This window comes from Trachypithecus francoisi, unplaced genomic scaffold, assembly GCF_009764315.1.
Source record: "Trachypithecus francoisi isolate TF-2019V2 unplaced genomic scaffold, Tfra_2.0 Lachesis_group11, whole genome shotgun sequence".
Lineage (NCBI taxonomy): Eukaryota > Metazoa > Chordata > Mammalia > Primates > Cercopithecidae > Trachypithecus > Trachypithecus francoisi.
The window spans coordinates 98,217,157-98,243,776 of NW_022681456.1; the positions used below are offsets into that span (position 1 = coordinate 98,217,157).

The following is a 26,620-nucleotide window of genomic DNA, read 5'->3' on the forward strand; positions in this document are numbered from 1 at the left end:
CATTGGAAATATGTTTAAAGTAGCACTTTGTAAAAATCGACCAAGAAATTGGCAAACTGTTAGAAAAAGTCTGAGCTTTAACATCTCCATTCCTTCCTGAGGGGAAAAATGGGGATCAAATTAGTTTATTCACAACTTTATAATGCCCTGATGGAATTTTTATTGATATATTAATCAATGATATTTTAGAAAAAGGCTATTAAGTCTAAATTATATTATCCAAGCTGTAGTTAATGGCTAAGATAACATTTCCATTGTGAAACTCACTTTTAATTTAGCAACTTTAAATCTTCTGAAAAGATTACTCAATAAACAATTTGTATTCCTATCTATAAGTGAATTTTAATAGGAAAATTACCCTTGAAAGCAACTAGAACCATTCTTATGTAAGGTAAAGTGTTTTGAAATTAAAAGATATTCTGCCTAGTGGGTTCCTTCTTGCTGAGGACAATAAAATTAATTTTTATAAATCCTTATTAATTAATATTAAATAGTGACACCAATAATACATTTGAACAAGAAAAATCATCACTTCAGTAGCCATTTTGAACAAGGCACTACATGCAGACTACGCAAGATATTACAACAAATAAAACTCAGGTTCTCTCCTGCAAGAGCTGAAAATTGTATAACAAGCAAGAACTTAAATAAGTTGTGCTTAGGGAAGAAAGTCTGAAAGTTATTTTGCAGGGAAGAGGAGGAAAGAAGGAGGCAGAGGAAAAAAAGAGAGAGAACTGTCAATCCACTAAGTTCAGTTAATTCCAGAACAAATGAGATTGACATACTACATGAAGAAGGTTTAGTCCCCAATCTGAAAATGCTTACTCCATTTAAAGCTGTTGTAAAAACTGAAGAGTAATTGAGCACTCACAGAGACAGAAAATCATCCTCCTATGGCTGAAACTGAGTGGCTGAAATTGAGACTTGAACTGGGTAAGGCCTTTTCCTTAAGAGAATGATATAAACCCAGAGCCATAGACTGGGCACGTGAGAAGTGATGGGTCATACAAATCACAAAATTACAATAGCTTTAAAAAGACAACACAGAAGTAAAACTGAGAGCAAGATGGCCAAATAGAAGCCTCCGGCAATTGTCCCCTCTCCTCAGGAATACCAAATTAAACAACTATTCGCATAAAAAAGCACCTTCATAAGAACGAAAGATCAGGTGAGTGATCACAGAACCTGGTTTTAACATCATATTAACATCATATTAAGAACATCATATTAACATCATATGAAGGATAAAAGAGTAGGAGAGGCCGGGCGCGGTGGCTCAAGCCTGTAATCCTAGCACTTTGGGAGGCCGAGACGGGCGGATCACGAGGTCAGGAGATCGAGACCATCCTGACTAACACGGTGAAACCCCGTCTCTACTAAAAACTACAAAAAACTAGCCGGGCGAGGTGGCAGCGCCTGTAGTCGCAGCTACTCGGGAGGCTGAGGCAGGAGAATGGCGTGAACCCGGGAGGCGGAGCTTGCAGTGAGCTGAGATCGGGCTACAGCACTCCAGCCTGGGTGACAGCGCGAGACTCCGTCTCAAAAAAAAAAAAAAAAAAAGAGTAGGAGAGACCGTCTTGATTCATCTACACCACCTGTCTTCAATCCCTTTGGAGGCAGGCACATGGTGCTAAGAAAGAATCTGTGCTTTTGGGGGAGGGAGAGTGCACTGATTGTGGGAATTTGCATTAGAACTCAGTGCTGCCCTGTCAACAGTGGAAAGCAACACAGAGAAGAACTCAGCCAGCCTGCATAGAGGGAGCGATTAGACCAGCCCCAGTCAGAGGGAAATCATCCATCTACTACACTGTGGCTGAACCTAAACTCTGGCAAGCCCTGCTGCTGTGGGCTAAACTACCCTGGGGTTCCCAAATAAACTAGAAAGGCAATCTAGGCCACAAAGACTGCAATTCCTTGGCAAGTCCTGGTGCTGTGCTGGGTGTGGAGCTACTGGACTTAGAGGGAATGCAACCTAGTGATACACCAGCTGGAGAGGCCAAGGGAGTTCTTGCACCACCCCTCCCCCAACTCCAGGCAGTACAGTTCACAACTCCTGGAGAAAATCCTTCCCTCTGCTTGAGGACAGGAGAAGGGAGAGTAAAGAGGACTTTGTCTTTCAACTGGGATACCATCTCAACCACAGTAGAATAGGGCACCAGGCAGAGTCCTGAGGGCCCTAGCTTCCAGGGACATTTCTTTTTTTTTTTTTTTTTTTTTTTTTTGAGACGGAGTCTCGCTCTGTCGCCCAGGCTGGGGTGCAGTGGCCAGATCTCAGCTCACTGCAAGCTCCGCCCCCCGGGTTTACGCCATTCTCCTGCCTCAGCCTCCCGAGTAGCTGGGACTACAGGCGCCCGCCACTTCGCCCGGCTACTTTTTTTGTATTTTTTAGTAGAGACGGGGTTTCACTGGGTTAGCCAGGATGGTCTCCATCTCCTGACCTCGTGATCCGCCCATCTCGGCCTCCCAAAGTGCTGGGATTACAGGCTTGAGTCACCGCGCCCGGCCAGGGACGTTTCTAAATACACCTTGGGCCAGAAGGAAACTCACTGTCTTGAAGGGAAGAACCCATTCCTGGAAGAATTTATGGCCTGCTGACTAAAGAGCCCTTTATCTTGAATAGTCAGCAGTGGTAGCCAGGTACTGCAAACTTTAGGTGACACTCAGAACTGTTCTAGTTTCAGGTATGACCTGCACATTCCCAGCTGTTGTGGCTATAGGGAGAGACTTATTCCACTTTAGAAAAGGAAAAGGAAGAGTAAAGGGGTCTTTATCTTGCAGCTTGGGTACTAGCTCAGCCAAAATGAGGTAATGCAACAGATGGTCCCCTGGGTCCCTGATTCCAGGCCTGACTCCTGGATGTCACTTGTGAGCCTACCCTGGGCCAGAGGGGAGTCCACTGCCCTGAAGGTAGAGAATTAAGACTGACAGCATTTACCATAGCTGACTGAACAGCCCTTGGGCCTTGAGTGTAAATCGGTGGTAGCCAGGCAGTACTTGCCATGGGCCTGGAGCAGTAGCGGCCACAGGGAGAAATTCCACTGTTTGGTAAAAGGAAACTAAAGAGTGTAGAGCTGTGTGTGTGTGTGTGTGTGTGTGTGTGTGTGTGTGTGATGGATGCTGGCTCAGCCATGGTAGAGCACCAAGTAGATTCCTACAGTTCTTGATGTCAGGCTCTGGTTCCCAAACAACATCTCAGGACCCACCCAGGGCCAGGGGAAACCTGCCATTTTGAAGTAAAGGACATAAGCCTGGTTATATTTTCCACCTGCTGATTGTTGAGCCCTTGGGCCTTGAGTGAACATAGGCAGTAGCCTTACTGTGGACCTTGGGCGAGACACAGTGCTGTACTGGCTCCAGGTCTGACCCAGCACAGTCCCAGTGATGGTGGCCACAGAGGTGCTTGTATCATCCCTCCCATAGCTCCAGGCAGCTCAGCACACAGAAAGAGAGACTCCATTTCTTTGAGAGAAAGTAAGGGAGAGAATAAGAGTCTCTGCCTGGTAAACCATGGAATTCTCCCAGCTCTTACACAAGACAACTGAGGTAGTATCTCTATAATAAAGAGCCCACAGTGTAACTGGGCTTAGGTTGCCCCCCAAAGCAGATATAGCTGCAGTGACCACAGACTTAGATCATGACATCCAAGTCCCTTTAAATGCCTGAAAAGCCTTCCCAAGAAGGACTGCTACAAACAAGTTCAGACTGTGAAGACTATAGTAAATACCTAAATTTTCAATGCCCAAACACAAAAGAGCATCCACAGGCATCAAGACCATCCAGGAAAACATGACCTCCTCAAACAAACTAAATGAGGCACCAACGATGAATCCCAGAGAGACAAAGACATGTAATATTTCAGACAAATAATTCAAAATAGCTGTTTTGAGGAAGGTCAGTGAAATCCAAGATAACACAAAGAAGCAATTCAGAATCCTAACACATAAATTTAACAAAGAGATTGAAATAATCAAAAAGAATCAATCAGAAATTTTGGAGCTGAAAAAGGCCAAATAGGAACAGCTCCAGGCTACAGCTCCCAACGTGAGCAACACTGAAGACGGGTGATTTCTGCATTTGCAACTGAGGTACCAGGTTCATCTTACTGGGGCATGTTGGACAGTGGGTGCAGGACAGTGGGTGCAGCCCACTGAGTGAGAGCCCAAGCAGGGCAAGGCATCGCCTCACCCAGGAAGTGCAAGGGGCCAAGGGAAACCATGACACACAGCACCTGAAAAATCGGGTCACTCTCACCCTAATATTGCACTTTTCTGAGGGTCTTAGCAAATGGCACACCAGGAGATTTGGCACACCAGATATCCCGTGCCTGGCTCAGAGGGCCCCACGCCCACGGGGCCTCCCTCTTTGCTAACACAGCAAAGAGATCTAACTGCAAGGTGGCAGTAAGGCTCGGGGAGGGGTGTCCACCATTGCTGACATTTGAGTACGTAAACAAAGTGGCCAGGCAGCTCGAACTGGGTGTAGCCCACTGCAGCTCAAGGAGGCCTACCTGCCTCTGTAGACTCCACCTCTTGGGTCAGGGCCTAGCCAAACAAAACACAGCAGAAACCTCTTCAGACTTAAATGTCCCTGTCTGACAGCTTTGAAGAGAGTAGTGGTTCTCCCAGCATGGAGCTTGAGAGCTAAGAATAGACAGACTGCCTCCTCAAGTGGGTCCCTGATCCCCAAGTAGCCTAACTGCAAGCACCCCCCAGTAGGGGCAGACTGACACCCCACACGGCCAGGTACCCCTCTGAGATGAAGCTTCCAGAGGAACAATCAGGCTGTTCAGCAATATTCACTGTTCTGCAGCCTCCACTGCTGATACCCAGGCAAACAGGGTCTGGAGTGGACCTCCAGAAAACTCCAACAGACCTGCAGCTGAGGGTACTGACTGTTAGAAGGAAAACTAACAAACAGAAAGGACATCCACACCAAAACCCCATCTTTATGTCACTATTATCAAAGACCAAAGGTAGATAAAACCACAAAGATGTGGAAAAAGCAGAGTAGAAAAGCTGAACATTCAAAAATCAGAGTGCCTCTCCACTTCCAAAGGAATGCAGCTCCTCACCAGCAATGGAACAAAGCTGGATGGAGAATTGACGACTTGAGAGAAGAAGGCTTCAGACGATCAAACTTCTCCAAGCTAAAGGAGGAAGTTGAAACCGATCACAAAGAAGCTAAAAGCCTTGAAAAAAGATTAGATGAATGGCTAACTAGAATAACCAATGTAGAGAGTCCTTAAATGACCTGACAGAGTTGAAAACCATGGCACAAGAACTACATGACAAATGCACAAGCTTCAGTAACCGATTCGATCAACTGGAAAAAAGGGTATCAGTGATTGAAGATTAAATGAATGAAATGAAGCAAGAAGAGAAGTTTAGAGAAAAAAGAGTAAAAAGAAACAAACAAAGCCTCCAAGAAATATGGGAGTAGGTGAAAAGACCAAATCTATGTCTTATTGGTGCACCTGAAAGTGATGGGGAGAATGGAACCAAGTTGGAAAACACTCTGCAGGATATTATCCAGGAGAACTTCCCCAACCTAGCAGGGCAGGCCAATATTCAAATTCAGGAAATACAGAGAACACCACAAAGATACTTCTGGAGAAGAGCAACTCCAAGACACACAACTGTCAGATTCACCAAAGTTGAACTGAAGGAAAAAACATAAAGGGCAGCCAGAGAGAAAGGTCAGGTTATCCACAAAGGGAAGCCCATCAGACTAACAGTGGATCTCTCTGCAGAAACTCTAGAAGCCAGAAGAGAGTGGGGGCCAATATTCAACATTTTCAAAGAAAAGAATTTTCAACTCAGAATTTCATATTCAGACAAACTAAGCTTCATAAGTGAAGGAGAAATAAAATCCTTTACAGACAAGCAAATGCTGAGAGATTTTGTCAACACCAGGCCTGCCCTACAAGAGCTCCTGCAGGAAGCACTAAACATGGAAAGGAAAAACCGGTACCAGTCACTACAAAAACATGGCAAATTGTAAAGACAATTGATGCAAGGAAGAAACTGCACCAACTAACGAGCAAAAGAACCAGCTAACATCATAATGACAGGATCAAATTCACACATAGCAATATTAACCTTAAATGGAAAAGGGCTAAATGGTCCAATTAAAAGACACAGACAGGCAAATTGGATAAAGAGTCAAGATCCATTAGTGTGGTGTATTCAGGACACCCATTTCACATGCAGAGACACACATAGGTTCACAATAAAGGGATGGAGGAAGATCTACCAAGCAAATGGAAAACAAAAAAGGCAAGGGTTGCAATTCTAGTCTCTGATAAAACAGACTTTAAACCAACAAAGATCAAAAGAGACAAAGAAGGCCATTACATAATGCTAAAGGGATCAATTCAACAAGAAGAGCTAACTATCCTAAATATATATGCACCCAATACAGGAGCACCCAGATTCATAAAGCAAGTCCTTAGAGACTTACAAAGAGATGTAGACTCTCACACAATAATAATGGGAGACTTTAACACCCCACTGTCAACATTAGGCAGATCAATGAGACAGAAGGTTAACAAGGATATCCAGGACTTGAACTCAACTCTGCACCAAGCGGACCTAATAGACATCTACAGAACTCTCCACCCCAAATCAACACAATGTACATTCTTGTCAGCATCACATCACACTTATTCCAAAATTGACCACATAGTTGGAAGTAAAGCACTCCTCAGCAAATATAAAAGAACACAAATCATAACAAACTGTCTCTCAGACCACAGTGCAATCAAACTAGAACTCAGGATTAAGAAAATCATTCAAAACTGCTCAACTACATGGAAAATGAACAATCTGCTCCTGAATGACTACTGGGTACATAACGAAATGAAGACAGAAATAAAGATGTTCTTTGAAACCAATGAGAACAAAGATAAAACATACCAGAATCTCTGGGACACATTTAAAGCAGTGTGTAGAGGGAAATTTATAGCACTAAATGCCCACAAGAGAAAGGAGGAAAGATCTAAAATCGACACCATAACGTCACAATTAAAAGAACTGGAGAAGCAAGAGCAAACACATTCAAAAGCTAGCAGAAGGCAAGAAAAAACTAAGATCAGAGCAGAACTGAAGGAGATAGAGACACAAAAAAATCCTTCAAAAAATCAATGAATCCAGGAGCTGGTTTTTGAAAACATCAACAAAATTGATAAACCGCTAGCAAGACTAATCAAGAAGAAAAGAGAGAAGAATCAAACAGACGCAATAAAAAATGATAAAGGGGATATCACCACCGGCCCCACAGAAATACAAATTACCGTCAGAGAATACTATAAACACCTCTATGCAAATAAACTAGAAAACCTAGAAGAAATGGATAATTTCCTGGACACTCTCCCAAGACTAAACCAGGAAGAAGTTGAATCCCTCAAGAGACCAATAACAGGCTCTGAAATTGAGGCAATAATTAATAGCCTACCAACCGAAAAAAAAGTTCAGGACCAGACGGATTCACCGCCGAATTCTACCACAGGTACAAAGGGGAGCTGTTACCATTCCTTCTGAAACTATTCCAACAATAGAAAAAGAGGGAATCCTCCCTAACTCATTTTATGAGGCCAGCATCATCCTGATATAAAAGCCTGGCAGAGACACAACAAAAAAAGAGAATTTTAAACCAATATGCCTGATAAACATCGATGCAAAAATTCTCAATAAAAAACTGGCAAAATGAATCCAGCAGCACATCAAAAAGCTTATCCACCATGATCAAGTGGGCTTCATCCCTGGGATGCAAGGCTGGCTCAACATACAAAAATCAGTAAACATAATCCAGCATACAAACAAAACCAAAGACAAAAACCACATGATTATCTCAATAGATGCAGAAAAGGCCTTTGGCAAAATTCAACAGAATTTCATGCTAAAAACTCTCAATAAATTCAGTATTGATGGAATATATCTCAAAATAATAAGAGCTATTTGTGACAAACCCACAGCCAATATCATACTGAATGGGCAAAAACTGGAAGCATTCCCTTTGAAAACTGGCACAAGACAGGGATGTTCTCTCTCACCACTCCTATTCAACATGGTGTTGGAAGTTCTGGCCAGAGTAATCAGGCAGGAGAAAGAAATAAAGGGTATTCACTTAGGAAAAGGGGAAGTCCAGTTGTCCCTGTTTGCAGATGACATGATTATATATTTAGAAAATCTCATTGTCTCAACCCAAAATCTCCTTAAGCTGATAAGCAACTTCAGCAAACTGTCAGGACACAAAATCAATGTGCAAAAATCACAAGCATTCTTATATACCAGTAACAGACAAACAGAGAACCAAATCATGAATGAACTTCCATTCACAATTGCTTCAAAAAGAATAAAATACCTAGGAATCCAACTTACAATGGATGTAAAGGACCTCTTCAAGGAGAACTACAAACTACTGCTCAGTGAAATCAAAGAGGACACAAACAAATGGAAGAACATACCATGCTCATGGATAGGAAGAATCAATATTGTGAAAATGGTCATACTGTCCAAGGTAATTTATAGATTCCAATGCCATCCCCATCAAGCTACCAATGAGTTTCTTCACAGAATTGGAAAAAACTACTTTAAATTTCATATGGAACCAAAAAAGAGCCCGCATTGCCAAGACAATCTTAAGCCAAAAGAACAAAGCTGGAGGCATCACGCTACCTGACTTCAAACTATACTACAAGACTACAGTAACCAAAACAGCATGGTACTGGTACCAAAACAGAGATATAGACCAATGGAAAGATCAGAGCCCTCAGAAATAATACCACAGATCTGCATCCCTCTGATCTTTGACAAACCTGACAAAAACGAGAAATGGGTAATGGATTCCCTATTTAATAAATGGTGCTGGGAAAACCAGCTAACTGTATGTAGAAAGCTGAAACTGGATCCCTTCCTTACACCTTATACAAAAATTAACTTGAGATGGATTAGAGACTTAAATGATAGACCTAAAACCATAAAATCCCAAGAAGAAAACCTAGGTAATACCATTCAGGACATAGGCATGGGCAAGGACTTCATGTCTAAAACACCAAAAGCAACAGCAACAAAAGTCAAAATTGACAAATGGGATCTAATTCAACTAAAAAGCTTCTGCACAGCAAAAGAAACTACCATCAGAGTGAACAGGCAACCTATAGAATGGGAGAAAATTTTTGCAATCTACCCATCTGACAAAGGGTAATATCCAGAATCTACAAAGAACTTAAACAAGTTTACAAAAAAAAAAATCAAACAACCCCATCAAAAAGTGGGCAAAGGATATGAACAGACATTTCTCAAAAGAAGACATTTATGCAGCCAACAGACACATGAAAAAATGCTCATCATCACTTGCCATCAGAGAAATGCAAATCAAAACCACAATGAGATACAATCTCACACCAGTTAGAATGGCAATCTTTAAAAAGTCAGGAAACAACAGGCGCTGGAGAGGATGTGGAGAAATAGGAACACTTTTACATTGTTGATGGGACTGTAAACTAGTTCAACCATTGTGGAAGACATGTGGCAATTCCTCAAGGATCTAGAACTAGAAATACCATTTGACCCAGCCATCCCATTACTGGGTATATACCCAAAGGACTATATCATGCTGCTATAAAGACACATGCACACATATGTTTATTGTGGCACTATTCACAATAGCAAAGACTTGAAACCAACCCAAATGTCCATCAATGACACACTGGATTAAGAAAATATGGCACATATACACCATGGAATACTATGCAGCCATAAAAAAGGATGAGTTTGTGTCCTTTGTAGGGTCATCGATGCAGCTGGAAACCATCATTCTCAGCAAACTATCGCAAGAACAGAAAACCAAACACCGCATGTTCTCACTCATAGGTGGGAATTGAACAATGAGAACACTTGGACACAGGAAGGGGAACATCAGACACCAGGGCCTATTGTGGGGAGGGGATAGGAGGGAGGGATAGCATTAGGAGATATACTTAATGTAAATGACAAGTTAATGGGTGCAGCACACCAACATGGCACATGTGTACATATGTAACCAACCTGCACGTTGTACACATGTACCCTAGAACTTAAAGTATAATAAAAAAATAAATATATAAAAATACATAAAAAATAAAAAAGAAATTCTGTAGCTGAGAAATTTCATTGACATACTGAAGAATGCGTCAGTGTCTCTCAACAGCAGAATTTATTAAGCAAAAGAAATAATTAGTGAGCTTGAAGGCAAGCTATTTGAAAATACACAGAGAAGACAAAGGAAAAAGAATACAAAAGAATGAAGCAAGCTTAGAAGATCTAGAAAATAACCTCAAAAGTGAAAATCTAAGAGTTATTGGCCTTAAAAAGAAGGTAGAGATGGGGTAGAAAGTTTCTTCAGGGATAACAACAGAGGACTTTTCAATATTCAGTAAAAGAGTTTTATAGAACACCAAGCAGATTTAACCCAAATAAGTCTACATCAAGGCATTTAATAATCAAACTCCCAAGGTCAGGGATAAAGAAAAGATCCTAAAAGCAGCAAGAAAAAAGAAACAAATACGAGCTCCAATACATCTAACAGCAGACTTTTCAGTAGAAACCTGCAGGCAAGGAGAGAGTGGCATGACGTATTTAAAGTACTGAAAGAAAAAAAAAAAAATTTCATCCTAGAATAGTATGTCCAGTGAAAATATCCTTCAAGCATTAAAAATAAATAAAGACTTTCCTAGACAAATAAAAGCTGAGAAATTTCATCAACACCAGACCTATGCTACAAGAAATGCTAATGGGAGGTTTTCAATCTGAAAGAAAAGAATGCTAATGAGCAATAAGACATCATTGGATGGTACAAAACATACTGGTAATAGTTAAGTACACAAAAAACATAGAATATTATAGCACCATAATTGTAGTGTGTGAACTACTCATATCTTGAGTAGAAACACTAAAAGAACTTATCAAAAATAGTAGCTACAACAGTATTTCAAGACACAGACAGTATAAGATATAACTAAACAAAATGGCAGAAGTAAGTCCTGACTTACCAATAATAACATTAAATGTAAACAGACAAAAGTATCTAATACAGACATACAGCAGCTGAATGCATAAATAAATTAGACTCAAAAGTCTGTTGCTTGCAAGAAATACACTTCATGTATAAACACACCATAGACTGAAAATAAAGGGATGAAAAAAAAATTCCATGACAATGGAAATTTAAAAAAATAGGAATGGCTACGCTAATATCAGACAAAATAGTTTTCAAGACAAAAACTACAAGAAGAGACAAAGAAGGTCATTATATAATGATAAAGTGGTCAATTCAACAGAGAATATAACAGTTATAAATATATATTCACCCAACACAGGAGCACACAAATATGAAATGCAAATTTAATTAGAGCTAAAGAAAAAAATAGGCCCCAGTACAATAATAGCTGGAGACTTCAACATCCCAATGTCAGCATTTGATAGATCATCCAAACAGAAAATTAACAAAGAAACATTAGACTTATTCTATACTATAGACCAAGTGGACCTATTAGATATTTACAAAACATTTCACCCAATGACTGCAGAATACACATTCTTCACTTCAGCACATGAATCATTCTCAAGGATAGACCATATATTAGGCCACAAAACAAGTTTTTCAAAATTTAAAGTAATTGAAATAATATCAAGTATCATCTCTGACCACAATGGAATAAAACTAGAAATCAATTACAAGAGGAATTTTGGAAACTATACAAATATATGATAATTAAACAATATGCTCCTGAGTGACCAGTGGGTCAATGAAGACATTAAAAAGTAAGTTAAATTATTTAAACAAATAAAAATGGAAATACAACATACCAAAACTTGTGGGATATAGCAAAACAATACTAAGAGGAACATTTATAGCTATAAGCATCTACATCAAAAAAGTAGAAAAACTTCAAATAAATAACCTAACAATGCATAATAAAGAACTAGAAAAGCAAGAAGAAGCCATTCTAAGCATTTAAACACTGGTGCTAATAGCATCTGCTAATATTCTTAATAGGGTAAGCTTAGAATACACAGAATTCTTTATCTCTTCCCAACTTTTATCATTAGAAGTTATAAATTTTATAAAATTTGAAAGAATGGTACAATGAAAACCCATACACACTTCTTGTGGACTTACCATATACACTTTCTGTGTGTGTCTGTAAGCTTTATTTTGTGAAACCACTTAAAAGTAAGTTGTACACATCATGACCCTTCACCCCAAAGACTACAACATGCATCTCCTACATAACCATAGACCATCATTACTTCTAAAAAAAAAAAAAAGAACCATAGTTCTATAATATCCAATGAACTATCCATATTCAAATCTATACAATTGTATCAAAACTGACATACTCCACATATATCACACATACACACACACACACATACACGCACAAGCAAACATATGTTTCAAATTCAGAATTCAATCAAGTTGTATGGGCTTTTTGTGGTTATGACTTTTCAGTCTCTTTAATATATAATATAGAACATTATCTTACCTGTTGGTTGGTTGGTTGGTTTGATAATTTTTCAAGATATCAGCATTTATTGAATGCCCAGGCAGTTATTTTGTAAAGTTCCCAAATTCTGGATCTGTCTCTTGCCTCGTAAATACATTCAGGTTGATTTTGGCAAAAATACATGAGCAGTGATGTAGCATACCTCTCCTAGCACCCCAACATAAAGCGTTTAAAGTTAAGTTGTCCCTCCATTAGTGTGGCTACGTGTGAACATTTGTCAAGTTGATGACCACCAGAATTTCCATTGCAAAGGTAGATTTTTCTTGTGTGATAATTAAGAATACATAGAATATTAGGAACATTGACCACTGAAGGGTTGAGGGGACCTAATATATGTTATTCCTAGTTTTGCACTGAATTCTGTGCTAATGGTAAATACCCCAGGGAGAACCATCCACAACAGTAATTCTTTACCTGTTCAAAAACAATGAGATTGATTGTACGTTAGATCTTGGACCATAAATCTCCTGAGACTCCAAAGGAAGTTTGCTAGATCTCATCTATTGGCACCTGTCACACATGGCTATGAGTATGAGGGCAGTTTATGTTCTATTAATGAATTTGGTTCCCATGAAATTTGGAAAGCCAAAGATGGGTGGAGATATCATTCTGTGGCAGTGCTGGCCTACAAGCAAGTTCTAACAGATGTGAGGACTGTACTGGCAGACTCCACTTCCTATAGTCTATTCATTCAATTGTAGGGCATAGGGCTGCCAAGGGCAGCAGTGGTAGAAGCCACATAACATGACCTCTAGATCACAACTTTGGTGGATTGACTCAAGTCAAAAATCTAGTGGAAGCCCTGAGGATTCCACTACATCTAAATGATCTGTAAGGCCTAATTTTCTGCATTAATTGCTTATGCTTGAAGTTCTTAAGAGTGCATTCTGTCTCCTCATTGGACCCTGTATGACAAAAGTGTAAATATTAGAGAAATTTAAAAGAAAGACAACAAACCGGCTGGGCACAGTGGCTCACACCTGTAATCCCTGCACTTTGGGTGGCTGAGGTGGGTGGATTACCTGAGGTCAGGAGTTCAGGACCAGACTGGCTAACATGGCAAAACCCCATCTCTACTAAAAATACAAAAAATTAGCCTGACATGGTGGCAGTCGCCTATAATACCAGCTACTCGGGAGACCGAGGCAGGAGAATCACTTGAACCCAGGAGGTGGAGGTTGCAGTGAGCTGAAATCGCAGCACTGCACTCCAGCCTGGACGACAAGAGCGAAACTCTATCTCAAAAAAAAAAAAAGAAGAAAAAGAAAAAGAAAAAACTTTTCACTACAGCAGTCTCAGATATTTTACAGAGGACTAAATTATTATGAAGCTTCAATTAATGAAATATTATGCAGAAATATGCAATGTAGAATGCAGATGAGACATAACAGCAGTAATGACACTCTTCAGTCAGTTGAAGATTCTTTTCTGGGAAAAAGTGAAGAGTACAAATATATCCAAATACAGTAAGCTAAATGTTATACTCTTCCTTTAAAAGTAATCTGTAGGTTTTCTTGACTTTCTACTTCAGAGGCCACCACAAATCAGAGACCATACCCAAAAGCAGTGTTATTCAGATTTTCTAGAATGTCAGTGGGTTTCTCATGGGAAAAACGAATAGCTTTCCTACAAAACATGATGCCTTGGGTTATTAAGCAAAAATAATTCAGGACAGACTGCCAATTTAGCAGCTTTAGAGACATTCTTTGAAAGTTACAAGAAAATCCTTTCCCAAGGTGCTGACTTGCCTAAATGGAAGCACCTGGTCTGAAGATTAGTGCACCCCAGAAAAACTCTAGGGAAAATATGCCACTTTTCTTCTATAGAACCCAAGTATTAGCCACCTGCAACTTCCCAAGTTCTTCAACATTGTAGGGTCATGGACTTTCTCCTTTAATATCTCAACAAGCCCCTTCTTCATACACCAAGAAGTCTGGGGGACTAAGGAGTCCTAACTTTTTCTTAGAGGACTATCAAAGGATGGTGTTACTCCCATATGCCTGTCACTCTGATTCCCTGCTTTATCTGAAATTTTTATCACACTTTCATAATAACTTGCACCCCCCACACACACCTATTCTGCTCCTTCATAGCTTATCCCAAAATAGATGTTTGCCCTCTCTTTTATTACTCTCAGAAAAACAGAGAATTTTACCAAAATTATTGGGCTAAAAGAAGGAAACATGTGTAGAAAAACCAACAATATAAAATGTAATATTAGCCATCTCTGTTTCTGAAGTCCCTCTTCCTTTCCCTCTACAGGGTTTTTTGTTGTTTTGTTGTGTTTTTTTGCTTTTGACTACTCTCCCCATCATGGTCCATATTGCTCTAGGACCCTTCTCTGCAGGTGGCCCTTCTCTGTATCTCCACTTCTTTCTCATTCTGTTGTCTCCCCAGACATCTTAGGCTCACTCCTATACTCCTGGTATTGTGTTATTTATTACATAAAGTTATTTTATTTTCATTGCTGCAGCCCTAACCCAACAATATGAGACCTCTGGCCTCACATTCCCTAATCAAAAGACAGTGTTGTCAAAAACATAAAAGTCACCTGCCTAGAGTTTCTCTCTAATAACATTAAAAGAGTGTATCAATTAGGGATAGATTCTGCTTCATGAATAGTAATAGCTTTAATACATTGAAGGAGATGAATAATATTTTTTCTACAAAATGAAAAGTATAAGGATAATACTGTGGCTCCAAAAAGCCATTAGTGGCTTTTCTAACTTGCAGCAACACAAGACTTAGCATGTGTCCATTTCATTCGTGCTCATAATATAGATGATCTGCATTCAACTAGGAAGACTGGCAAATGTTTAAAAACTAAAAAATAAAGCAAGCAAGCTAAAAAGACAAGCCACCCAAGTCTATCTCTTTTAAAAGACTTTTCTGGAAGCCCCATCCAAAATTATTACTTTCTCTTTCATTGACCACACCTGTGTTACACACCCACTACTCTATAAGGGTATGTATAAACTAGGGTTCTGTTAGAAAAAAAAACAAAAAAAAAGATAAAATACATATTTATTAGGCAACCAGAAATATCCATGAACTGCCACACTGATCAAAAAAATTCAAGATGTTATCAAACAACACGTATCTATATTCTATCAAGGATTCAAGTAAACCAAAAGGCTCAGAGGAAACAAAGAGAGGTCTGAGATGTTAAGAGCAGATCCCCCTGTCAAGAGCAGATCCCCCTGTTACTCTCATTAGACATTTGCTTTGGTCCAGAATAGATGAGATCTATGTGGGATTCACATGACCACTTTATGCATCATGAGCACTTAAATTGTGAAACACGGCCACTTTCTATCCCAAAGTGATGTGTTGCCTTCATGACATTCTGCATAGATCAGATCACCTGCCTTCTCCCTACCTGCAACTAGAGTAATTTTCTCCACCAAGCTGCATTCGTTTCTTCCTCTCAGACTGCAACCAGTGTTTCCTTTTTGTTGTTGTTGGGGGAAGGGACTAGGATTGTTTTCTTTTAGCCTTAATATTTTTAATTAAGGCCAAAATCTTTTGTACAAAACAGTGTGGATAGAGTACATATTCTCTCCATCTTGAGCATGCCCCTTCTACCCCCAGTCATAAGATTTTTTCTTCCCTTACATCTACAAAGTAGACCAATAAATTTCTGAAACCTGCTAATTCCCATTTATTGTGAAGGGCATTGGGAATATTAAAACAGGTAAGAAATTGTCCTTGCCTTGTAAAAGCTTATCATTTGGGGGGTGTGACAGACCATCACAGAGCAATGTGGAAAGTTTTACAATAGAAGTATTCCTAAGTTACCATGGGTGCCCTGAATTGGACAAGTAACCCAGCCAGAGAGTAAAAAAAGAGACAGAATTGTTATGTTTTACACGGGAATACTCCTATTCTGAACATAAAGTGTGAGAAAGAGAGTGCTGACAGATAAATGGAGAGGGGATTAAGGTCAGATCATGGAGGACCTCATACATCATCTTAAAAACCCTTAGCTTGATTCTGCAATTGATGGTGAGAACACGTGAAGAATTTTAGACTAGAAAGTACCAAGATCAGCATTACATTTTAGATGTGGCTTTAGATTAAAAGAGGATAAAAGGCAGGGATAAGATGCAGTCAAGGAAACTAGATTGAAGACTGCTGTGATAATCCAGGCATGAGACGATAGGAACCTAAATGAAACACGTAAAATAAAAAGTGAGTAATATTAGAGAAATAATGTGTTTATTCATTTAATGAATGTCTCTTAAACATGCTTTATGTGATAGACACTCTTATGGGCACAGGAACACTGAGCAAAAAAAAAAGCAAAAATCCCTAGCCTCATGGAACTTCCAAGAAAATGTTAAAGTTCTTCCAGATCTATGGATAATACTGATTTACTTGCGCAACCAAAGGTTAACCTTCACAAGATTTTTGGCCCAGTCCTAAAACATAGCCTTTTGTCAGAAGAGAAAACAGGAGACAAGAAGTCAAAGTCCTCACGCATGGTGTCCTAAATCTTGAAGGACCTAGTTCTTGGAGAATACTAATTCAATGAAACCACCTCATTAATGCACCTCTTTGATGAATATAAATAACTTCCACAGATCTCTGAAACACCTTTAACATTTTCATCTTTTGGAAATATAGCAGTTACCTCCCAGCTTGCTTTTCTTAGCAACTTTGATGGTGTGGTGATGTCAGGATATAGCATTATTATTTACCTACGCTGTGCACCGATCATTCCATTTTTTCCTAAAAATAAGGCCCCTGGAAATTCTTCGGGACCACTTACAAATATTGTGTATTCACTCAACTTTGCAACTTTTGAAATATCTGTTACCCTCAGCTCTAATTTTAAAACCTTTTGAGATATGTTACCCTCAGCTCTAATTCTGAGATATCAGTTGCCCTCAGCTCTAATTTTAAAAGTTGCTTTTAAATTAAATATAAAAATAAATATAATATTTAATAGTAAAAATCATAGTTTTACTAACTCAGAAAGTTTTTAAAGCAGTTTTACACATTTGCTTCCTTATTCTGTTTTAAAGCAATAAGAACCCGGAAACACTTCAGACTGTTAACTAAGGTTAAAGTATTTATGGGAGAGCCTGTCTTTGAATTACTACATAATAGCAACTTTCCCATCATATAACACCTGGCAAAGCAACTTTTTCCTACGTCTTCTACTCTGAATAGGTAATCAGCTTTTTCTAGTGCTTGCTCTACCACTAACTAGCTTGATAACCATAATAAAAGAGATAATTTCCTAATTTGGAAATGGAGTAATTGAATAACAACATTCCCTTCAGCAAGGTGATTCTAGATTGTGTGATTAATAAGAACAATTTTCAAGCCAGACATTGTATTCCAGAGACAAAAGGGTATTAATCAAAAAATAAATGTTTTAAACCAATTAAAATATCTAGACCAGACAAAACAAATCCCAATATATCAAATATATCAATGTTATAGATAAGAAATATGGCTCCTAGAACCCTGTAGACATGCAAAGTCTCTGTTTTTTAAAATGGTAGATGCAGATGAAGGTAGTGGTTTTCTTGACAACTTTCTTTTTTTTATTATTTATAGTAAACTTTATTTTCACTGATATTTCACTTAACATAATTTCAAAGTCAGTCTGTGGTCTAAGATGAGCAAAAGAACAGATACTCTACTTTTTCACACTGTTCCTCAGAGCACGGAATGGGGTTTCAGGGTTCTCAATGTCAACACCTAACATTTTACTCTTGAGATTTACCTATAGATACAGAAAGAAGAGATAACATCGATACACAAGAATCGATCTCTATGAGGGTCTCCATAAGCTCATGTTACATCCTCATTATAACCTCTGTAGGGTTATAATGGTAACAACTGATTTTCCACCCCTTCGCCAAGGTTGGTGTCTTTTTTTTTAGGTAAAATGTCAGATGCAAAAATGCTGCACTTATTTCTGTTAATACATTGAAAACAGTGGAAGATGCAGATTTTTAATCCTTCATGAGTCCAAGCTGGAACGTGACTTCTGCTAATCAGATGTCATCAACATACCAACTCCAACTTTGGTGGCCATCAGCAAACTGGCACCTGCAATTAAACCTACAGGCATGACTTTTCCATAGTAGTAGGATCTCAATCCCATAACACCAACAAAAGTAACAGATGTAGCAGCTAGGAAAAGCCAAACGTTCCTTGGATCCTGAGACATCTGGTAAGAACCCAAGCCAGCTAGGCTGCCAAAGAGCCGCCCTGCAGCCAGGGACGGCACCCTGCCTGTTTTTACATAGCCAACGATCCCACCAGAAACAACCAGTGCTGTGTAGCCAAAGCCAAACCAATGCAAAGGCACTAATGGGAAGGGGCTCTTCTCCATTCTTCTCTTCTCAGTCCAGAAAAGAGAACAAGAATCATACTCCCCAAGGATCCACACCGATCTCCCGAAGGCCCGCGCGGTCCACAAGCGCGCACAAGCCGCGAGGCACAGCAGCCAGGTCGCCCTTGACAACTTTCTAATTTTCTTCTTGGCTATTGAGTGTTTCAATTTTTTTCTCCATTTAGGAGTTAATTTGGGTAACATATTTCCTGGGAAACCATCCATTTCAAGGAGCTTTTTATATCTATTAACATCGATTTTGAAAACCATTTTCTTGTAGCCCCATTAATGATGTCTACATTGGTGGGTCAATCCCTGTCCTCACCCAGAAGTGTATGTATTTATGCTTTCCCCTCTTCCCACCACCCTCTTGATGAGGCTAAGTGGAAAGGTATCTATTTGAATAGGTTTATTTTGTTATTATTGTATTAAATCTCCTGGACATATCAGTTCTACTATTTTTGTATTTCTAATTTATTAATTTATGTTTTCATCTTTATTCACTCCCTTCTTCCTTTTGCTTTCTTGAACATATTTTCTCAATGTTTTATACTGAATTTTCAATATCCTATACTGAATAATTATTACTCTCTTTTCTTTAGATTTTATGTTTAGTTTACTTTCAAAATATTCTACAATTTCAGTTTTTATTTTTTATTTGACCTAAGAGTTGGTTAAAGTTACTGTTTCATTGGTTTTTACTTTTGATAGGTATATCTAGTTTTACTAAACTATATTAAGAAATTATGGTTTCTATTTTCTAGAATTTATTGAGATCTTCTTTGTAGGTTCATTTTCAATGTAGGTTCATAAAAGGTGATGCTTCCACGGCATAAAAATTTTTATAACATATCTATTAATTATATTATAGTATATTATAAGAAGCTGGAGATGTGGGTGTTGGCTCCTGATATCATTTTTAATTTGGTCAAAAATATGCTGTGCTGCTTGCCATGTTCTTTGGATATTATAATAATTAAGTCTTTCCAAATTTTGGCATCAATAATGCTTTCTGTTCTATTGTGTTCCTTTCTCTGAGTATTGGGAGGTTTTTTTCATTTTGTTTGTGTTATTTTGTAAGTGAGGGATTAGAAAAGATTGTATTTATGGAGAAAAAATCATGTATTTCCAAAAATAAAATAAAGGAGATAAACAAGGTCATATCCCATTATAGAAAGCCCCATATTAATTACTACTTTTTCCCTGGTCTAAAATGCTTGATTACTCTAAGTTTAAGACAGGTAACAGAACTGACATATTTCCAAGTTATTATCTTTGTGGAAAGTGCTTTTGATGACTCTACTACTTTGCCCTTTTCTTAAGAATGATGTTTTTCAAATAGTCGGACATGGCCGAATAGGAACAGCTCCAGTCTCCAACTCGCAGCGCGAGCGACACAGAAGACCGGTGATTTCTGCATTTTCAACTGAGGTACTGGGGTCATCTCACTAGGGAGTGCCAGACAATTGGTGCTGGTCAGCTGCTGCAGCCTGACCAGCGAGAACTGAAGCAGGGTGAGGCATCGCCTCACCTGGAAGTGCAAGGGGGAAGGAAATCCGTTTTCCTAGCCAGGGGAACTGAGACACACAACACCTGGAAATCCGGGTAACTCCCACCCCAATACTGCGCTTTAAGGAAACAGGCACACCAGGAGAATATATCCCACACCTGGCCGGGAGGGGCCCACGCCCACGGAGCCTCCCTCACTGCTAACACAGCAGTCTGCGGTGATCTATCCGCAAGGCAGCAGTGAGGCTGGGGGAGGGGCGACCGCCATTGCTGAGGGTTAGGTAGGTAAACAAAGCCGCTGGGAAGCTCGAACTGGGTGGAGCTCACAGCAGCTCAAGGAAGCCTGCCTGTCTCTGTAGACACCATCTCTGGGGACAGCGCACAGCTGAAGTCCAATAGGGGAAGCAGCGGGGGCCGGTGCAGACACGAACGACTCTGACAGCTTTGGGGAGAGCCGCGGATCTCCCAACCGGAGGGTGAGATCTGAGAACGGACAGACTGCCTGCTCAGGTGGGTCCCTGACCCCTGAGTAGCCTAGCTGGGAGACATCCCCCACTAGGGGCAGTCTGACACCCCACACCTCACAGGGTGGAGTCACCCCTGAGAGGAAACTTCCAAAGGAAGAATCAGACAGGTACACTCGCTGTTCAGCAATATTCTATCTTCGGCAAACTCTGCTGCTGATACCCAGGCAAACAGGGTCTGGAGTGGACTCCAAGCAATCTCCAACAGACCAACAGACAGTCCTTCTGACTGTCAGATGGAAAACTATCAAACAGGAAGGACATCTATACCAAACCCCGATCAGTACGTCACCATCATCAAAGACCAGAGACAGATAAAACCACAAAGATAGGGAAGAAGCAGGGCAGAAAAGCTGGAAATTCAAAAAATAAGAGCGCATCTCCCCCTGCAAAGGAGCGCAGCCCATCGCCAGCAACGGATCAAAGCTGGTCAGAGAATGACTTTGACGAGATGAGAGAAGAAGGCTTCAGTCCACCAAACTTCTCAGAGCTAAAGGAGGAATTACATACCCAGTGCAAAGAAACTAAAAATCTTGAAAAAAAAGTGGAAGAATTGACAGCTAGACTAATTAACGCAGAGAAGATCATAAACGAAATGACAGAGATGAAAACCATGACACGAGAAATACGTGACAAATGCACAAGCTTCAGTAACCGACTCGATCAACTGGAAGAAAGAGTATCAGCGATTGAGGATCAAATGAATGAAATGAAGCGAGAAGAGAAACCAAAAGAAAAAAGAAGAAAAAAAAATGAACAAAGCCTGCAAGAAGTATGGGATTATGTAAAAAGACCAAATCTACGTCTGATTGGGGTGCCTGAAAGTGAGGGGGAAAATGGAACCAAGTTGGAAAACACTCTTCAGGATATCATCCAGGAGAACTTCCCCAAACTAGTAGGGCAGGCCAACATTCAAATTCAGGAAATACAGAGAACGCCACAAAGATACTCCTCTAGAAGAGCAACTCCAAGACACATAATTGCCAGATTCACCAAAGTTGAAATGAAGGAAAAAATCTTAAGGGCAACCAGAGAGAAAGGTCGGGTTACCACAAAGGGAGCCCATCAGACTAACAGCAGATCTCTCGGTAGAAACTCTACAAGCCAGAAGAGAGTGGGGGCCAATATTCAACATTCTTAAAGAAAAGAATTTTAAACCCAGAATCTCATATCCAGCCAAACTAAGTTTCATCAGTGAAGGAGAAATAAAATCCTTTACAGATAAGCAAATGCTTAGAAATTTTGTCAACACCAGGCCTGCCTTACAAGAGACCCTGAAGGAAGCCTAAACATGGAAAGGAACAACCGGTACCAGCCATTGCAAAAACATGCCAAAATGTAAAGACCATCGAGGCTAGGAAGAAACTGCATCAACTAACGAGCAAAATAACCAGTTAATATCATAATGACAGGATCAAGTTCACACATAACAATATTAACCTTAAATGTTAATGGACTAAATGCTCCAATTAAAAGACACAGACTGGAAAACTGGATCAAGAGTCAAGACCCATCAGTCTGCTGTATTCAGGAGACCCATCTCACATGCAGAGACATACATAGGCTCAAAATAAAGGGATGGAGAAAGATCTACCAAGCAAATGAAGAACAAAAAAAGCAGGGGTTGCAATCCTAGTCTCTGATAAAACAGACTTTAAACCATCAAAGATCAAAAGAGACAAAGAAGGCCATTACATAACGGTAAAGGATCAATTCAACAGGAAGAGCTAACTCTCCTAAATATATATGCACCCAATACAGGAGCACCCAGATTCATAAAGCAAGTCCTTAGAGACCTACAAAGAGACTTAGACTCCCATACAATAATAATGGGAGACTTCAACACTCCACTGTCAACATTAGACAGATCAACGAGACAGAAAGTTAACAAGGATATCCAGGAATTGAACTCATCTCTGCACCAAGCGGACCCAATAGACATCTATAGAACTCTCCACCCCAAATCAACAGAATATACATTCTTCTCAGCACCACATCGCACTTATTCCAAAATTGACCACATAATTGGAAGTAAAGCACTCCTCAGCAAATGTCAAAGAACAGAAATTATAACAAACTGTCTCTCAGACCACAGTGCAATCAAACTAGAACTCAGGACTAAGAAACTCAATCAAAACCGCTCAACTACATGGAAACTGAACAACCTGCTCCTGAATGACTACTGGGTACATAACGAAATGAAGGCAGAAATAAAGATGTTCTTTGAAACCAATGAGAACAAAGATACAACATCCCAGAATCTCTGGGACACATTTAAAGCAGTGTGTAGAGGGAAATTTATAGCACTAAATGCCCACAAGAGAAAGCAGGAAAGATCTAAAATTGACACTCTAACATCACAATTAAAAGAACTAGAGAGGCAAGAGCAAACACATTCAAAAGCTAGCAGAAGGCAAGAAATCACTAAGATCAGAGCAGAACTGAAGGAGATAGAGACACAAAAAACCCTCCAAAAATCAATGAATCCAGGAGTTGGTTTTTTGAAAAGATCAACAAAATTGACAGACTGCTAGCAAGACTAATAAAGAAGAAAGAGAGAGGAATCAAATAGATGCAATAAAAATTGATAAAGGGGACATCACCACTGACCCCACAGAAATACAAACAACCATCAGGGAATACTATAAACGGCTCTACGCAAATCAACTAGAAAATCTAGAAGAAATGGATAATTTCCTGGACACTTACACTCTCCCAAGACTAAACCAGGAAGAAGTTGAATCCCTGAATAGACCAATAGCAGGCTCTGAAATTGAGGCAACAATTAATAGCCTACCCACCAAAAAAGTCCAGGACCAGATGGATTCACAGCTGAATTCTACCAGAGGTACAAGGAGGAGCTGGTACCATTCCTTCTGAAACTATTCCAATCAATAGAAAAAGAGGGAATCCTCCCTAACTCTTTTTATGAGGCCAACATCATCCTGATACCAAAGCCTGGCAGAGACACAACAAAAAAGAGAATTTTAGACCAATATCCCTGATGAACATCGATGCAAAAATTCTCAATAAAATACTGGCAAACTGGATTCAGCAGCACATCAAAAAGCTTATCCACCATGATCAAGTGGACTTCATCCCTGGGATGCAAGGCTGGTTCAACATTCGCAAATCAATAACGTAATCCAGCATATAAACAGAACCAAAGACAAGAACCACATGATTATCTCAATAGATGCAGAAAAGGCTTTTGACAAAATTCAACAGCCCTTTATGCTAAAAATGCTCAATAAATTCGGTATTGATGGAACGTACCTCAAAATAATAAGAGCTATTTATGACAAACCCACAGCTAATATCATACTGAATGAGCAAAAACTGGAAAAATTGCCTTTGAAACCTGGCACAAGACAGGGATGCCCTCTCTCACCACTCCTATTCAACATAGTGTTGGAAGTTCTGGCTAGGGCAATCAGGCAAGAAAAAGAAATCAAGGGTATCCAGTTAGGAAAAGAAGAAGTCAAATTGTCGCTGTTTGCAGATGACATGATTGTATATTTAGAAAACCCCATCGTCTCAGCCCAAAATCTCCTTAAGCTGATAAGCAACTTCAGCAAAGTCTCAGGATACAAAATTAATGTGCAAAAATCACAAGCATTCTTATACACCAGTAACAGACAAGCAGAGAGCCAAATCAGGAATGAGCTTCCATTCACAATTGCTTCAAAGAGAATAAAATACCTAGGAATCCAGCTTACAAGGGATGTAAAGGACCTCTTCAAGGAGAACTACAAACCACTGCTCAGTGAAATCAAAGAGGACACAAACAAATGGAAGAACATACCATGCTCATGGATAGGAGAATCAATATCGTGAAAATGGCCATACTGCCCAAGGTTATTTATAGATTCAATGCCATCCCCATCAAGCTACCAATGACTTTCTTCACAGAATTGGAAAAAACTGCTTTAAAGTTCATATGGAACCAAAAAAGAGCCCGCATTGCCAAGACAATCCTAAGTCAAAAGGACAAAGCTGGAGGCATCACGCTACCTGACTTCAAACTATACTACAAGGCTACAGTAACCAAAACAGCATGGTACTGGTACCAAAACAGAGATATAGACCAATGGAACACAACAGAGTCCTCAGAAATAATACCACACATCTACAGCCATCTGATCTTTGACAAACCTGAGAGAAACAAGAAATGGGGAAAGGATTCCCTATTTAATAAATGGTGCTGGGAAAATTGGCTAGCCATAAGTAGAAAGCTGAAACTGGATCCTTTCCTTAACCCTTATACGAAGATTAATTCAAGATGGATTAGAGACTTAAATGTTAGACCTAATACCATAAAAACCCTAGAAGAAAATCTAGGTAGTACCATTCAGGACATAGGCATGGGCAAGGACTTCATGTCTAAAACACCAAAAGCAACGGCAGCAAAAGCCAAAATCGACAAATGGGATCTAATTAAACTAAAGAGCTTTTGCACAGCTAAAGAAACTACCATCAGAGTGAACAGGCAATCTACAGAATGGGAGAAAATTTTTGCAACCTACTCATCTGACAAAGGGCTAATATCCAGAATCTACAAAGAACTCAAACAAATATACAAGAAAAAAACAAACAACCCCATCAAAAAGTGGGGAAAGGATATGAACAGACATTTCTCAAAAGAAGACATTCATACAGCCAACAGACACATGAAAAAATGCTCATCATCACTCGCCATCAGAGAAATGCAAATCAAAACCACAATGAGATACCATCTCACACCAGTTAGAATGGCAATCATTAAGAAGTCAGGAAACAACAGGTGTTGGAGAGGGTGGAGAAATAGGAAACTTTTACACTGTTGGTGGGATTGTAAACTAGTTCAACCATTATGGAAAACAGTATGGCGATTCCTCAGGGATCTAGATCTAGATGTACCATATGACCCAGCCATCCCACTACTGGGTATATACCCAAAGGATAATAAATCATGCTGCTATAAAACACATGCACACGTATGTTTATTGCGGCACTATTCACAATAGCAAAGACTTGGAATCAACCCAAATGTCCATCTGTGACAGACTGGATTAAGAAAATGTGGCACATATACACCATGGAATACTATGCATCCATACAAAAGGATGAGTTTGCGTCCTTTGTAGGGACATGGTTGCAGCTGGAAACCATCATTCTTAGCAAACTATCACAAGAAGAGAAAACCAAACACCGCCTGTTCTCACTCATAGGTGGGAACTGAACAATGACATCACTTGGACTTGGGAAGGGGAACATCACACACTGGGGCCTATTATGGGGAGCGGGGAGGAGGGAGGGATTGCATTGGGGAGTTATACATGATATAAATGATGAATTGATGGGTGCTAACGAGTTGATGGGTGCAGCACACCAACATGGCATAAGTATACATATGTAACAAACCTGCACGTTATGCACATGTACCCTAGAACTTAAAGTATAATAAAAAATATATATAAAAAAAAAAAAAGAATAATGTTTTTCAGCCAGAGGCAGTGCCTCATGCCTGTAATCCCAGCACTTTGGGAGGCTGAGGTGGGCAGATTACCCGAGGTCAGGAGTTCGAGACCAGCCTGGCCAACATGGCGAAACCCCATCTCTACTAAAAATACAAAAATTAGCCAGGTGTGGTAGCAGGCACCTTTAATCCCAGCTACTTGGGAGGCTGAGGCAGGAGAATCATGTGAA

The 26,620-nt window shown here is 39.7% G+C and overlaps 1 protein-coding gene across 1 annotated transcript; it reads right to left on the minus strand.

The window, feature by feature from the left end:
* Positions 1-18,092: 18,092 nt before the first annotated feature.
* Positions 18,093-19,014, minus strand: LOC117090305 (transmembrane protein 14B-like). The gene has a single exon (XM_033222453.1). It carries the CDS (start codon positions 18,897-18,899, stop codon positions 18,555-18,557), a length of 345 nt encoding a protein of 114 aa, XP_033078344.1. The 5' UTR covers positions 18,900-19,014; the 3' UTR covers positions 18,093-18,554.
* Between the last annotated feature and the right edge of the window lie 7,606 nt (positions 19,015-26,620).